The sequence below is a fragment of the Sphaerodactylus townsendi genome, linkage group LG02, assembly GCF_021028975.2.
Source record: "Sphaerodactylus townsendi isolate TG3544 linkage group LG02, MPM_Stown_v2.3, whole genome shotgun sequence".
Taxonomy (NCBI): domain Eukaryota; kingdom Metazoa; phylum Chordata; class Lepidosauria; order Squamata; family Sphaerodactylidae; genus Sphaerodactylus; species Sphaerodactylus townsendi.
This window is the reverse complement of record NC_059426.1, coordinates 587,025-602,920: the sequence shown is the minus strand read 5'-3', so window position 1 is coordinate 602,920 and position 15,896 is coordinate 587,025. Positions and strand designations below refer to the sequence as shown.

The following is a 15,896-nucleotide window of genomic DNA, read 5'->3' as shown; positions in this document are numbered from 1 at the left end:
CTCAAAACTTCCACAACATACTTGGCATCCTTAAATAAATGCATCCAGTTATCAACCCTGTATCAATGCAGCCATCATCCATCCTGCTGGGGGAGGGGAAAGGGAGGGGAAATAGTGACAGCTACTCCTCCTGCTAGATCAGGCAAAGCAGTCCTGTCCTTTTAGCCAGCTTATTTACTAGGTTAAATTCCTCTGAAAATGAGCAGAAGGGGCGTCCTGGGTCTTCAGCTGATAGTGATGCAGTAAAGGGACACCTGTTTCCTTTAAAGAAGATGACGCCCTTTAACAATAAAAGCAGAAACTTCAGAGGGGGATTGGCTATTATTAGGGTTGTCAGCTCTGGGTTAGGAAATACTGGGAGATTTTGGGGGCAGAGTCTAGAGAAGGCAGGGTTTGGGGAGGTGAGGGATCTCAATGGGGTACAATACCATAGGGGTCACCTTCCAAAGCAGGCATTTTCTCCAGGTGAAACTGATATTTTTAATGGGGAGATCTGGAAGATCTCCAGGTGCCATCTAGAGCTTAGCAACCCCAGGTGATATGGCCATCAGTGTTTTTCCTAGTGGACCAGTCACTTCCATCCCACTGGACTGGGCCAGCACAGGAGCAAGAAGGGCCTACAAGGAGGTCCTCAGGACTCAGTCCTGCTGAGGAGAGGCAGGAGTAGGCCTCTTAGCCCACACTTGGGAGGCCTCTAGTCCATCCAAGCCCTCTCTCCTTTGGCGGGCAGGGCCCTTTTCTAGGGCTGTTTTCCCATCCCAGTCTACTTCTGCTGACAGGTCAAAGGGGGTCTCTGGCAGAACTGGCAGGGGGAGGGAAACTTCTCTTGTGTTATGCTGGCAGGGAGAACAAGGATTCCCACTTTCCCAAGAGAGGTTCTTCTTTATCCAGAGGCTAAGCTGGATGTAACAGAGGATGTTAGCTAATACGGGGTGTGTGTGTGTGTGTGTCTGATCCCACTGAAGGGGAGTTGCGTGTTAGTGTTTGGGGGGACTGTGGGGGTCCCCTATTCTCCCCTTCCCAAGTTCTCCTGTTGAGCTCAGTACCAGTACTGGAGATCACCTGTAAAGAGAAACTATGGGAGAGATAGGGAGGCATCTCTTGCTTTAAAAATTAGACCAGGTCCACCCCCTTCATGCTGTGACATCTGCCTTGGTCCTCAGTCCTGACTGCAAGGATTCTGTTTCCCCGGCCAGCAGCTCTTCGATGCTCACCATTAGCACATGCATGTTGGAATCCTGACATTTCATGCAGGAGCCACTCAGGTGGCCTGGTTCACAAGCAAGGCTAGTGGCAGATGGTGGTGTTGCCAACCACTGCTGAAAGGATAGTTAAAAACTCTTGTTCATGGTCAGAAATGGGGAATCCTTTGTGCCCATTTATTTTCAACCTGGAGTTGGTAACCTTATCCGAGGAGAGACGTGTATTAAATCTAGGTTCGGGATTTGTACCCACACCTAAGTATGGCTCCTTTCAAACTAAGGTAGACATTTATAAACTCATCAGACAAATCAAACTAAGGGGGTTTTTTTTTGGTGAGGAGAACTCAGATTTAGACCTAAGTCAGTATTTACTCCTATAATAGACAATCACTCCATGTCCACCTTTGGGAAACTAGCTTTGAAAGACATTCAAAAGATGGAACAGAGAAGGGATTATGTCCACTATAACATCAGCCAGTCAAGACAAATTAATTTTGGGTAGTCTGGCCAAAAATGACTCAATCATTATCAATGGAGGCAGACAAAGGGGGAGCCATGGTTATCATGAATAAGGAGTACGACCAATATGAAGTCTACAGGCAACTAAATGACACCACCCGTTATAAAAAACTTGATAAAGATCCTACTCCACATATCATTGATTAAGATCATAGTACAGGAAGCCATTAATTTGGGTTTAATAAGAGATGAATTAGCCAGATTTCTTACAAATGAACATCCACGCATCCCTATATTTTATGTCCTACCAAAAATTCATAAAAACAATTTTCCGCCACCCGGTCGCCCCAGAGTATCTGGGCCAGCTTCAGTATTTGAACCTTTGGCGACGTCTGTGGACACTTTTTTACAACCAGCAGCATGCCAAACTTGCAGTTACATTAAGGACACGTCCGATCTAATCAATAAGATTGAAGGTATGGAATGTCCTCCCAATTCCGTACTGCTGACCTCAGATGTACAGCAATATCCCCCCTGACCTAGCAAGGGAGGTGGTTGTAGAAACGCTGGAAATGCATTTTGGTCGGAGCCAGAAAAACAACCTTGTGGCTGAAGCCCTGAAAACAACTTGATAACAGACTATTCATGACTCATGTAGTGAGCCAATTAAGTGCTACAACTTTTATGCAGACTAAAAGATGCTTTCCCAACATCAGATCCTCTGAAGATGCCAGCCACAGATGCAGGCGAAACGTCAGGAGAGAATGCTGCTAGAACACGGCCATACAGCCCGGAAACCACGCAGCACCCAACTAAAAGATGGTTGTTATCTGTACACTGCTTATACTTCTTTTTAGGAATTTGGGAGACGTTCCATTTGTTGACTAAATTATTTCTCTTTCTGATATAGGCCACCATGTTCTTGTAATGTTTGTGTAATGTTTTTGATATGTGATGCACGTTTATATTAGAGCCCCTGTCACCATTGGCATTGCACTGCCCTTTATCTCCTTTGTAATGCCATTGTTGCCAGTGGGCATAGTGCCTCTTTTTATATTCCTGGTATACACATTGCCCACATTGGTTGCATTTTGTAACCTCATCAAGTCCGCATGCGTTTATTCTGGACTGGTGCTGAGTTACATTAAAAGACCAATGTCCTGGTAAGCAACTTGGATGCATCTGCAATGAGAGGCCTCCTAAAACTGTCTAGAGATTCCCGTTCTTTTGCATCAGCAAGGGCTGGTTTTATATTTCATGTAATATTTAAGTGGGTGACTTTTTAGTAAATAGCTTGAAGGGAAACTCAAACATTTCTAATATCTACCTACATCTACAAGGAATAAAATGATGAAGAAACTTTTGAAATGTCTCCAAGCATCTGACTGTTCTGGTGTGCCTCCCAGTGGACAAGTCGCGGCATTAACTGAATTCAAACTCCTCCTAATAGGTCACTTAGATCAAAGCCAAGAAAAACCAAAGTCGATCTTGCTCCAGTCTGAGTTCAGAGTAAGAACCAAATATACTATCTTCAAGGAAGATGCTTGAAGTCTCCTCTCTCCTTACGTCTTACATACCTCCTTGGTGTGTTTCTAAAATATATTTATAGCTGTCCTGCTTCAAAATCTTGCTTCTTCTATTACCAGACCAGGCAGGTTGAACTTTCAGCCCTGGCTAGAACATGCAGCTCTTCTATCAAGGTCCTGTGCCCGACAAGACCCCTTCCTGGCCCCAGGGGGTGGCTAGCTTCCTGGTGGAGCCAGACCTGCCGGGATTACAATAGAGATCACTTCCCCTGGAGGAAATGGCTGCTTTGGAGGTGGACTCTGTGGCACGATGTACCAGTGAGGCCCCTCCCCAGGTGCCCTCCCCCAAATATCTGAGACTTTCCCAACCTGGAACTGCCTAATCTTCAACTATAGTTGCTGAGTCCCCAAAAGTATCTGTCACTGGCTCTAATCATGGGCCTCTAGTGGGTAGACATTGAACATTGTGTCTCCAGCCACAGATGCCTGATGGGAGCACCCTCAATGGTTCACACAACCACAAAAGGCTCGAATGCATGCATGGCAGGCCTAGGAAGGCCTAGTGGAGCCATAGAACAGGGGTGAAAAGCCTCCTGACCCCATTTCCATTGGTGGAAAGTAGGGCGAGAGGGAATCCAATAGTTCCATCTCACATGAGTGCTATTTAAGGTGAGTTTCCCCCCATGTATACCTGATTGCCAGTCTGGTCGTGCACCTGTGACCTCTTGTGCATGTCCTGTGTTTGGGCCCAAAGTGGTTGTGAAACAGACTCAAAGACCCCTTTCTCTCCCTGCGGCTATGGCTTCTCATTTAAGAAATCGGAATGTGGCTGCAGCTAGCCATTTCTTCTGTATAACTGGGACTCCCCCTGGTCCAAAGGGCCTCAAAGTACAACAGCCAGCCCCCCCCCTTCCTCCCTCCCCACACGCTGCACAAACATGAGCTGTATAATCTGGCCAGCCCATGTAGGAATTGATCCACATGTCATTGCAGATCTGGTCTGACTCTCAGTACATGGATATTTGAATAATTCCACAAACATATGGCTGCAGGGGCCGAACCAACATCTTCAGTAGCACCCTCAAGAGGAGCCCACTTTGCATGGTCTAGGAATTTCCCCAAAATTCTTTGTTAAACACCATAGAGATTGTGGGGTCAGTTGCAGTGGTCTACCAGGACCCGGTATGTCTCTGTAGCTTCCCTCTTTCTATGCTGAGACTAGCAACAACTCTGGGCAAAGATGGCTCCAAATCCATAAACCACTCAAACATCTTCAGGAGTAACAACATCTCTCATCATGCCCAAGGCAGAAAATGATCAAAAGAATCCAGTTTCTCTAAAAAAATACCTACAAAGGTGAAGAGCAAGTGTTACCCCTCAAAGAAATTAAGCTATCATATTTCAAGTATAGGCTTAGTACTGAATGCTAATTTTAAAAATATTCTGTTAGCATCTCCTCAGTTGTGCTGTCGCAGCTGTCTCTGCCCTGGAGAGATATTCTGTCAATGCATTTTCCCTGGTTTCCTTCTCTCCTTATACCCCTTCCACGGGCACTTCAGCGATGACCTGTCTGAGCAGTAATTTTAACTGTTGAAGAAAACATTCAAGCTTATACAAATATGCATTTGTGCAATGGCATGCAGAGATACTTTCATCACTCAGTTATAACATGATGCAGCGAACCTTATCGGGTGCCATGCGGTAGCTGCTATGCCATTTTTAAAAAATACAAAGTTGTGCGAATCATCCATAAACTGAGATCGAATGATTTACTAATATCACAATTGTGGGCACAGTTATCCACGTTCCCGAATGGGTTTTTGCAATTGATGGTTGCCGAGTGTCATAGAAGGAAACCCGGCACAACAGAGCATGCGACCATGCGAATCCATGCGCTTATGCTCCTCTTGATCAGTTCTCACTATTAACCTGAGAAGAATAGTAATAAAAATGGCCCTTCCCCCCACCCTCCAGGAGTCTGTTACCTCAGTGCTCCCTCACGCCAATTCTTCATGACCGCTGAGTGATCCATTTTCTAAGCCAGGGATCCTCAACGTGGTACCCATGAGCACCTTGGCCCCACTGGCATCTTTCTTGGCACCCACCAAGTGTTTTTTGAGGAAGTCAGAGAAGGCTTTTTCCTAGCAGGGCTTCTGATTGGCTCTGCAGATTTTTAAAAAATGTCACATTGGCAGCAGCCCCCAGTAAGGATCTTGACTGAACAACTGAAGAGTAGCTGTGTGTATGTAAACAAAAACCCACTCTGAAACCATATGTTCATTTAAAGAGGCAGCCTGAAATTGCCTCTTCTGCTTCTGCCTGAAACAGTAAAGAGTTCCAATCAGGATTATACATGTCCTGACTCCTTCACATTTTATGGTTGGCCACATTTTTTCCAGCAACCATTTTGCTGTTGGCTCCACCTCCATTTTGCCACCACCCTCCCTGTGTCAGAATTCCAAAAGTGCCTGCACGCAGCCTTGCAGGACTGGGGACCTCTTTTCTAAGTTATTTTGGGCTGTTTGGCCCAAAACTCACTGGATGAATTCTGCTCGACCCTACGTGATGGCAAAATGAAGAAGCAAGACCCTTGTCCACTGTCCAAGCTCCTTACAGGAAGGATGGTGTCGTAATTTTAGATGTGTCTAATAAATGAATTGGTATTTTGAGAGCAGAATTTTTATTGATTGATTATAGGCATAGAAAAGTGGTTGACTTGTATTGCCAGAACTGAATATATTAAAGTAGGTAAAGTATTCTATTTATTCTATTTCATTTTTATATCCCCCCTCCTACTGCACCTTTGGGTGGGAGGGTATTTTTATATATATTAATTAGATAGTGAGAATTTGGAAGAAATAGGTATTTAATTTTTTTCTCATTTTTAGTTGTAGAATTATTATAAAGCAAGATGAGAGATAGACTGGTAAGGTTGGATTAAACGTAAATAATTTTCAAGGCTGTTCTGTAGAACTGACCCCCAATGAAATATGGCAGGACCCTGACTAAAATATTAGACGGCCATAACAGATGGACAAAAATCTAGTAAAATATCACAAAATTGGGGGGGGGGAGTGTTGTATTGTTCTTTCCTTTTTTACTTTCCCACTTTGGCTTATGGGCCTTACTCTGAGGTAGGTGTGCCACCCATGCTGTGGGTTTAGGAGTGAGCAGGATTGAGATGCAGGGGGGGGGGGGGCTTGTCATATTGGTGCAGAAGTAAGGTTGCCAACTCCAGGAGAGTTGAGGGTGGAGCTTGATGAGGGTGGGGTTTGGGAGTGGAGAAGGCTTAGCAGGGATGGTATACAGAGACTCCACCCTCCAAAGCTGCCATTTTTCATAGGGGGGCTAATCTCTGCCCTCTGCTGTTGTAATTCCAGGAACTCCCTTGCCTCTCCCTGGAGACTGGCAACTCTACTGCTGACTGGATGAGAAATTTCCCAGAGCCCAGAAATGCCCCCCCAGCAGCTAAGCTGTGGTTCAGTTGTTAAGGGCTGGTGGGGGTGGGATGGGGGGAATACCAGAGCCAATGGCCACTGCACAGTAAAACTACGTCAGTCGACCCAATGCTTTTCAGCGGGCAACTGACCCATCTTCTGAGTGACTAAGATTCTCTTCTGCTTGTCTGCGTGTCAAAGATAGCTCCTTGAATTTTTTTTTTGGAGGAAAACTATATATTTCTGGAACTGGCAGGACCAGCTGAGTACAACGGAGCACTTTCTGGGCTGAAAAGATGCCCAGGATCGGAGCCTGCAGAGCAAATGTCCTGGGACGACCTTCAGCACATGGAGAATCCTTTCAGCTGAGCACAAAATGTTGAGTGCCAGCGGAGGATGAAACTGACCAGGGTGCAAAATGGTCAGACGGGAAACAGCCTCTTTCCCCATCTGACACCTTTGCTCTCTAGAAAGCACCCAGAAGCTGCCTGTTTTTAAATATCACCCCCTGGACGTCTTGTTTTGTGTGTGCAGTCGCCTCTTTTTAAGACATCCCACAGACTTTTTTTTTGTGCTGTGCGGAATGGACCAGTGTTGCAAGGAAGTCCAGCTGCGCTGTGTTCTGCTTGGGGAAACCTCCAAGGTGCGCTTCTGTGCGGCATGACACTCATTAGACTAACTCCATTCCTCTTTCAGCTGCCCACCATTTTGCTTTGGTGGTACGGTCTGATCTGCTGCCTTGTGACCAAGAGAAGTTGCTGAGCGGTACAGTTTAGCCCCAGGCAGAGATGGTGGCTGGCAGCCCTTTGACTTCCTTCTCTGGAGCCAGGGGCAAAATCTCAGTCTTTCTATGGATCCCCATTCACCAGGGGCACCAGGTCTCTTGCTAGAACAGGAAACCTCCCACTGGCAACCTCTCTGATTCCCAATGCTGCCAAGTAGGCTGGGGGCGGGGGGGGGGGGGGAATTGCTGTTGCATCAATGGCGTGACATCAGTTCCAGTGCAAACCCAGGAATGACATCTAACCCGCCTCTAAGCTTCTACAGAAACTGTAGCATTTCCACTGAATCTTAGGGCCGCATGCTGCCACTCCCAAGTTCCCCCTGGACATGATTCCCTCTGGTGGCCTGACAACGCCTCCCTCCGGTGTTCCCACTTCTCCAGTCTCCCACTGGATGCCAGCTGCTGGATGGCAGCCCTATCATTCAAATGTGTGTGCGTCAACCACATTTAAATATAGATGGATACTCCTGCCGGCCACTGACCACCGCACCATCTCCTTTCTATGTATTGGATGAAATGGAGCACTTGACTGCCTGGCTGAACTCCACTACAGTTTCTTTCTCCTGCCCCCACTTTTTTTTAATCAGCCCCCCAAGGATTGCTTAAGACGTGGGGCCAGATGAACATTCCAGCACTGGGGCTGCAGAGCTGAGAATCTGCCAGCTGCTGAGGTAATTAAAAGCCCACAGAGTAACGTTGACAGGAGGGCAGAGTTATCTTCGTCCTCTCTAACCATGTTGCAGATGATATCCGATCCGTGTGTGAAATGTGCATAGTCCACATTCCGCAAACCAGTCACATTAGCGATGGAGACTCCTCGTGTGGGGTGGGGAGGGGGTAGAATCGCATTTATTCACGCTCAGGGGAAGAGGAGGGCATCACCCAGTCTGGGCACCACGATGCTCACTGAACTCAAACTGATAAAGCAAACAAACATTTTGGGATGGGGGGCTCTTGACTCCAAAGTACTAACTTGCATAGGCTAGGCTAAAAAGTTTTTTTTTAAATTTGTATCCTGATTTCTTGTAAAACCAACCTGTGTGCACCAAGACACAACTGAACACACACACACACACACACACACACACACAAAGCCAACATTTATATTTTATATATAACACACACACATATATATATATATATATATATATATATATATATATATATATATATATATATATATATATATATATATATATATATATATATATATATATATATATATATAACATATAACATTTATATATATATATATATATATATAACATTTTATATATAACATATATATGTTATATATATAACATTTATATATATAATTTTAGAATGCTTTTTCGGGGGCTAACTGCTGGCTCTGTGGTCTCTAAACCACCTTCCAAACAGCCTGTTGTCAACATTTCCTTGCTTTTTTGCAGTTCCTGTCCTTCATCTGCACAATGACCTGGCAAAGTAGAATTTCTTCCACTTGATGGATGAAGGGAAACTCCGGCGCAGCCTGTGGCAACTGGCCTCAAGGCACTCAGAAAGAGTAACAACAACGGCTAGAAACGTGCAAGGTGACATCAGGAAGTTTTGCCCCAAGAGACATCTCTTGACACCTGGAATGTCTGTCCCCAGTGGAGATGCTCAGCTCACTAACAGCTTAGGACTGATCCACACAGGCATGTTTATCCTTTGGTATCTTTTGTTATTCAATGGCTTGGTGCCCAAAGTGTGAACCTACTTCTGGAGAAGTATATATGCATCTTCTCTGCAGAAAAAATAATTCTACTACCAGTATAATTAGACAGCAGTTGGGGGGGGGGGGGGGGGAGACACAGGGCACCACTAGGCGGTGGAAACCCGGAAGTGACATCATGCCTCTCTCAGAATTGCTGTTCCTTGGAAGCGATAGAATGTCATTGCACCTACAAGCTAATGTTTATTTTTCTCCCGCATCTGCTCAGAGGAACGTCAGAAAGAGCCAGCTGCTAGTGGTAACTTTCCAACCATAGTAGGAGACTTGGCAAACCTTTGGCCCACCCTGATGATTTTTAGAGGAGGGACAAGAGGTGGCTGGAATCAGACAAGCAGAGATGTCATAGTGGGCACTGCACGCACTTCGAAAATGGGCACTGCACGCAGGCCTGCACATGTGCAGAAAACTGGCATCCATGTACGTTTCCACTCCCAGATCCAGGACTTTGGGCTTTCATAGCATCTGATGTTTCAAAGACTGTCTCTGGTCATGGATCTACTGCGGCTTCTCCCGAGTGCAAGTTACTAAAGTCATATTTATATTTGAACACTCTGTCTACACTGAAGATCTGGTTCTTGCGCTCCAGGGATGTGAGTGAGCATTTAATCACTGCAGTTACTATAATATGTTGGGGTGTGTGTGTGTGTGTGTGCACCAGTCTTCAGATTGGCACCAGTCTTCTCATTCTGCCTAAACATCCATCCATACACATTTTCAAGTGTTTTTCTTCTCTGAAGAAAGGCATGTTCTTTTAAGTTATTATCCTTAGCATTCAGGTCTGAAGAAAACAGATCTTCCACAAAATGAAGATCAGATTACTGGGAGATGCATGGATGCAGAACGGAAGGGGGGGGGGTTCCTTCCTGCACTCACCCCCACCTGCAAAGCCATTGGAATGCACTTTGATAAATGGAAAAAATGCATTCTGATCACATGTTCAGTCTGATGGAGGTAGAGAATATTTGTGGCTGAGGCCTATTTGCATTAGAAAATGGGCACGTGACGCCACAAGGGCAGGCTACAAATATCGGATGATATCTCCTCAATAGGAATTGGATTGTTGGAAATGTAATAGGTTTTTAGTGGCCAGCAAAAGGGTTGGCACCATCTGACTACCATCATTCCTCCATATGTTTTACAGCTCTACTCCTCCTTTTGGCTGCTCCCACACCATTAGGGCATATCTCGGGAGACTTTGGGGGCAGTGCCTAGAGAAGCTGGGTATCACATTCAGAAGGGTATCACATTCTCCGTGGCACTCTAGGAATCAATCCAATCTCTATGATCTTTACCGTACAGATAGGGGAAATACTTAGAGTAGCAGAGAGGAAGTAACATTTCTCCTGGGTGGAGCGTTGCTGGCTGTGACAGCATTTCTGGGCATGCTCCAGGAATTTCCCCAATCTCTATTATCTTTACCAAGGAGGTTGGAAGAATTCCTAGAGTGGCACCATCAATGCTATCTCTCCTTCATTTTTTCTCCCACCACTAAATGTATCAAGAGTGATGGCCTGAAGGTGAGGGTGGGTGATTGGTTTCTGCCACTGAGCCAACCCAGACCACGTAGGGCTAGGGAAAAGGGAGAGAACCAAAGTACAGAATTGCAGATGTCATCATACAGAGAGCGGTAAGCGAAGCCTACCACTCCACTCTAAGGCACTTTTTTTCTGATGGAAGAGGACCAAAGAAGAAGAAGAAGAGTTTGGATTTATATCCCCCCTTTCTCTCCTGCAGGAGACTCAAAGGGGCTGACAATCTCCTTGCCCTTCCCCCCTCACAACAAACACCCTGTGAGGTAGGTGGGGCTGAGAGAGCTCCGAGAAGCTGTGACTAGCCCAAGGTCACCCAGCTGGCGTGTGTGGGAGTGCACAGGCTAATCTGAATTCCCCAGATAAGCCTCCACAGCTCAGGCAGCAGAGCTGGGAATCAAACCCGGTACCTCCAGATTAGATACACGAGCTCTTAACCTCCCACGCCACTGCTGCTCCTGGAAGACCAGCTTTGTCTAGATAGCTCTGTGGCAGTCCTGAATCCCTGGAAGCCCTCACTTGACTCCGTCTTTTCAGGAGGCTCTCTGGTTAACCTGCCCTAAGCTGTGAAGCAGAGGGCCAAGCTAGATGTTGTGGAATCTACAGGTCTGTCCTATGGATGCTGCTGTCATTTTAGAGGTAACTTCACCCATCTAAAAATGCTGTGAGACCCTGGCCAGATCTTCTGGTAAGATGGCACCAGGTGATCTCATACCCAGCACCCTCCCTGTGTTTTTTCAAGCAACAAAACAGTCAGGAGTGGGCCTATTTCAGCCCATGAAAAGGGACGCAGAGAGGAACAATAACGGCATCAGCATCTGCTGGTCAGACCCATGGGTGCCAAAATGTCTAGTCTGGCCCAGAGTTTACCTTTTTCTCTTGCACACCTCTGAACAAACCCTGAGTCAGCAGGGCAGAAAGGACGGTTATGGCTTCTCCCCAGTCAACATACTCAGCTGCAAGTAGATCAAAAGGGATGAATAGCCAAAGATCTGGGGTTGCAAAGGTGTCTGATATGTGGTTGTGTCATTAACAGAAGAAGGCAGGGTGTTTTAAAATAAAGGATGTCTGTTTTAGAGGGACAGCTGTTAATCTTGCTAATTAGCATCTCAGCCCTCTCATCTGTCTTTTCCAGCTGCTCAGATCCATTGCTTATTTCTTATCCAGCCTGTTTCCCTATAACTGTGCTTCCCAATCTGGGGCCTGTAGGTGTGATGGCACCTACCAACACCTGTCCTGCCCCCCCCCCCGCCAGTGTTTTTAGAAAGCTGGTGGGGCCAGGTGCCTAGCAGGGTACATAATGGGTCACTGGAGGTCTGATAATAATGTTTCTTCAGAAACGGATGCCATCACAGGTTGGTTTTATTCTCTCTCTGCTCTTTTCCAGTATATCTATATTTTAAAAATTACCCCTCCCATTCACACGTGCTTTCTATCTGCGAGTGGTACACCTCCTGAGGTAGCCATTTTGCGGTTGGTTCCACCTCCCCTAGCAACCATTTTGTGATTGGGCCCACCAATCTGGGTCAGAATTCCAAGGCTGCCACAGGCTGGAAAAGGTTAGGGACCCTGAGCCCCCTTTCCTTCATGCCCAGCATTTCATGAGCAGACATTACGTGGGCATGAAGGCAGGCTTAGGTTCATCTGATTTGCCTCTGTGCCAAGGGAATGACCAGGGTGCTTGGGAAGAGCAAGATAACGTCTCTTCCACAGATCCCGCAAGACAAGAGGGCTCTCTGGTGGAGGACTCCAGCAGGGAGGTCGTGGCAGTTCCCCATTGAGCCACCTGGCAGCTTGATGGACGAGGGGTCTCCCGGCTGTTTTTCCACGTTCTGCAATCCTAGCACCACCAAGGGTGAAGATGCCAGTTCTGAGGGGATGCAAGGGGGACAGAAGGGCCCTCCCTGCTCTTTTAGGGCAGCTGACTATGCCTAGCTCTCAGTTGGAGCCATTCCTCTCTCAGAAGCAGGCTGAGCTCTCTGTGACTACTAGCCCCAGCACAGAAAAATAATTTCCTGTGAGAAATTTTGGCACAGTTCAGGCTCACAAATGGTGGTTTCCAGCTTGAGATATTTGTTCTTCTGAACATGAGGTTGGAAAGCCCACCCAAAGCGAGCCATGGTTTTTACGTGGAAATCTTTACCACCTCTGTTCGTGTCCTGGGTTTTCAGGCAAAGGTCTTTCCCAGCCAGGATGAATGGAGATCCTACTGCTAAGCAATGAACAGTGAGAGAGAGAAACTTTCCTCAGTCACGGGGGAATATTTCAGGTACCCCTAAGCCAATGCCTTCTGGCACCAGTGGAACATTCCCTGTGACATATTTAGAGTCTGAGATGAGCATCTTACTTACAAAGGGGCTCTCAGACACACGGATGACTGTGGTGCTTGCCATTTCATTCATTGGGAGGGTTCTTCATTACACTTGAACACTCTATGCTGCTCTTTAATCCTCAGAACTGCAGCCATCCCTGTAGGTGACCTTGGCCAAATAGAGCCTCACTTATGAGGATAAGAATACCCATCTCCCTCACTGGGGTATTGTGAGGTAAAGGAGTCTTGGTTGCGAGAGAACAGGGCCATATAAGTAATGGCAGAGTGGGAAAAACCCAGGGGAGTGTTGCCCAGGGCGAGAAGGGAGGAGCTGGCAGTTGGAGTAGAATTGCCAAAAGTATTTCAGTGTAATTTCTTTAATCTTGCTTCATTGAAGAGCACTTGCACACATCCTGTGCATCGCAGTGCAGTCCTATGCACATTTAATCAAAGCTACGTACCACTGTATTCAATAAGTCCTAAGGAGTTAAGTATGTATAGGACTGCAGCCTTAAACCAGAGTGTGTTTACTTAAATAAAGCAAAAAATGTAGCAGCATCTTAAAAGAGTAACAACATGTATTTCACTGTGAGTTTTCACCCTCCCTGGTTGAAGAAGTCAGCTGTGACCAGTGGAACGAAACAAATATTGCTAGTCTTTAAGGTGCCAGTAGAAGATTTTGTTCTGTTTTTGTGAGAGAAAGCAAGTGAGGCACTTGGAAAAGTCCTAAACCACTGTATAAATGCAAAGTGTTGTTTGGCAAATCAACATATTACAATCATTCGTTTTAATAATTTGGTGAGTTCTTCCTTGCATGCCCCAGACAAATTGAAAAGAAAACTTTTTTTTTTCTGTGCAAGTTAGCTGGGGTCTGTCACAGCCAGCCTTTCTAAGCCCTTAGTAGGCCAGTCTAAGATACGAAAGTCGAAAGAGGGTCATGCAGGGTTGAAATCGCAGCATTACCTTTTCCCAGTGATATTTTTTCCCCACTTAGCTTATTTATGCAAAGATAAGTTAGCTTGGAGCACTAGACTTGAAAATTCTATTTTCTCCTAATGAATCAGATACATGCAGCTGTCCAATTAATGTAAATTACTTTAGCAGGAAATCCGTCTCATCTAATTACTTAACCATGTGATGCTACCAGACAAAACCTCCTTGGGGTGTAGTCTGATCTGGATTCAATTCTGAGCATTTTGCTTTTTTCTTTTGACCCTTCCTCTTTTCCTCCTCCCCCACCCCTGCTGCCATTGTTCAGGCTGGCCCAGATGGAGCCGCCAATCAGATTTCCCCCTGCCACCCGCCATGCCTTGTCTTACAAATAGAAATTTATCCCATAGACTGTTAGCAAAGATCAGCTTATGGCCGAGGGATGACACTGAACGGCACAGGCACCCAGTTAAACTGAAGAGAATTCGTTAGCCGGATTTTGGTGCAGCTGAGGAGAAATAGAAATTCTTGCCTCCCTTTCTGTATGCTCCACTGTTGGGTTCCCCATATTAGGTTGGATTTCTTAGGTAGAGTATCCTAAATTGGTATTCTGGTCCGTCAAACTGATAGGTAGGTGGAGAATGACACCCTAGCTCTTGGGGGATCTCTTTGGCTGGGTCCTTCCTTCCACCCTCCAACCACAGATAGATCCCTTCTTTGTAGACTGTTCTTAGGGCAAAATGCTCAACCATCCTGAACTCCATGCACGGCACACGTTACTTTTGGAAAGTCAAAAGGGAAAACACTCTAAAGTTCTTTCTTATTAGTCAGGAAACTTCACTTTTCAACAACTTGCAAGCCATGAGCCACCAAGATGAAAGATTGCAGTCACTGAAATACTTCTCTTTCTCTTTTAATACAGTAGTTATCCTCCAGTTTTAAATAAGGGGAGACTATAGAAAGTGTTGTTACTTTTCTCTGGTTTAGACAATAGGCAAAGCAAAGCATCAGTTCAGAGCGAAATTTGCAAAATGATCCTTACAGAATTGCACTTCAAAAAGAGAGCTGGGTTAATTCTTGTTGTTTTTTAAAATAAAGTATAGCTCTGGAAGATATTTGATTCATCCCGAATTCTGATCATACACAGATTTAATCGAGAGGACAATAATCCAGGCCAAAATAAAATAGGTTAGCAAGTGGATTTTTAAAAAAACATAGAAACTTTCTAAAGTGGTCAGGCACGGCTACCGTTTTTTTCAAACATTTGCTATGCCAGACAAAATTGGAAGTATTCAACATTTCCAAAGAATGTTCTCTCGCTCAGATTCAGGAATGTCCTCAAACCAGAAACAGGAGGGGCAGCTGAACAAAAATCCAGGCTTGAATTCTGAAGCTTTGCTGTGTTTTTCGGCTCAAGGGAGGGTTTTTCAGTGACTGCACAAGTTCATCTCTTTACCTTGATGCTGGAGAGGTCGATGGCTGGTTCTTTGGGTTTTGCTGGTTCTGGGGCGGGTTCTGGTGCCGGCGCTGGTGCGGCTGCGGGTGCAGCTTTCTTAGCATCCTTCTTTGGTGCCATGTTAAATATTAGAAGTTAAGAGGTCCCCCAAAAAACCCTTGACCAGAGATCCCGGATGAGGAGCAGAGTGCTCAGGAAGACCCGGTGTCTTGGAGGTGGACCTAGCGTCTTAAACACCATAAGGGCATATATATATATTTCACTTAGTGCCTAATACAATCTTGACACTTGCAGCTGGATTGGACAGTTTGCTGGCTGAGGGGGCTGTCATTCTAAGCCAGGCTATAAATGGAATATCAGGGGCCCGGAGTGTCGTCATTCAAGGGGACTGCAGTGCCTTTTTTAAAAAGCCTCCTGTGCATTTTTGTAATGGATAAGGAGGAGGGTGGACGATCACAAAGCCAGGAAGGTTTTCTGTGTCATTCAATGCAAAAATGACAGGGCCCTTTTTCTCCAGAGAAGTACAG

At 45.8% G+C, this 15,896-nt stretch overlaps 1 protein-coding gene across 2 annotated transcripts in view; it reads right to left on the bottom strand.

The window, feature by feature from the left end:
• Positions 1–15,613, bottom strand: part of MYL1 (myosin light chain 1) — a 39,805-nt gene extending 24,192 nt beyond the window's left edge. The window contains exon 1 of one of the 2 annotated variants that reach the window (XM_048485181.1): positions 15,370–15,613. In XM_048485181.1, coding sequence (XP_048341138.1) covers positions 15,370–15,489 — 120 coding nt within the window. In that variant the 5' untranslated portion in view covers positions 15,490–15,613. The remainder of the gene's footprint in view (positions 1–15,369) is intronic. The other variant, XM_048485182.1, reaches the window with a different exon arrangement.
• Between the last annotated feature and the right edge of the window lie 283 nt (positions 15,614–15,896).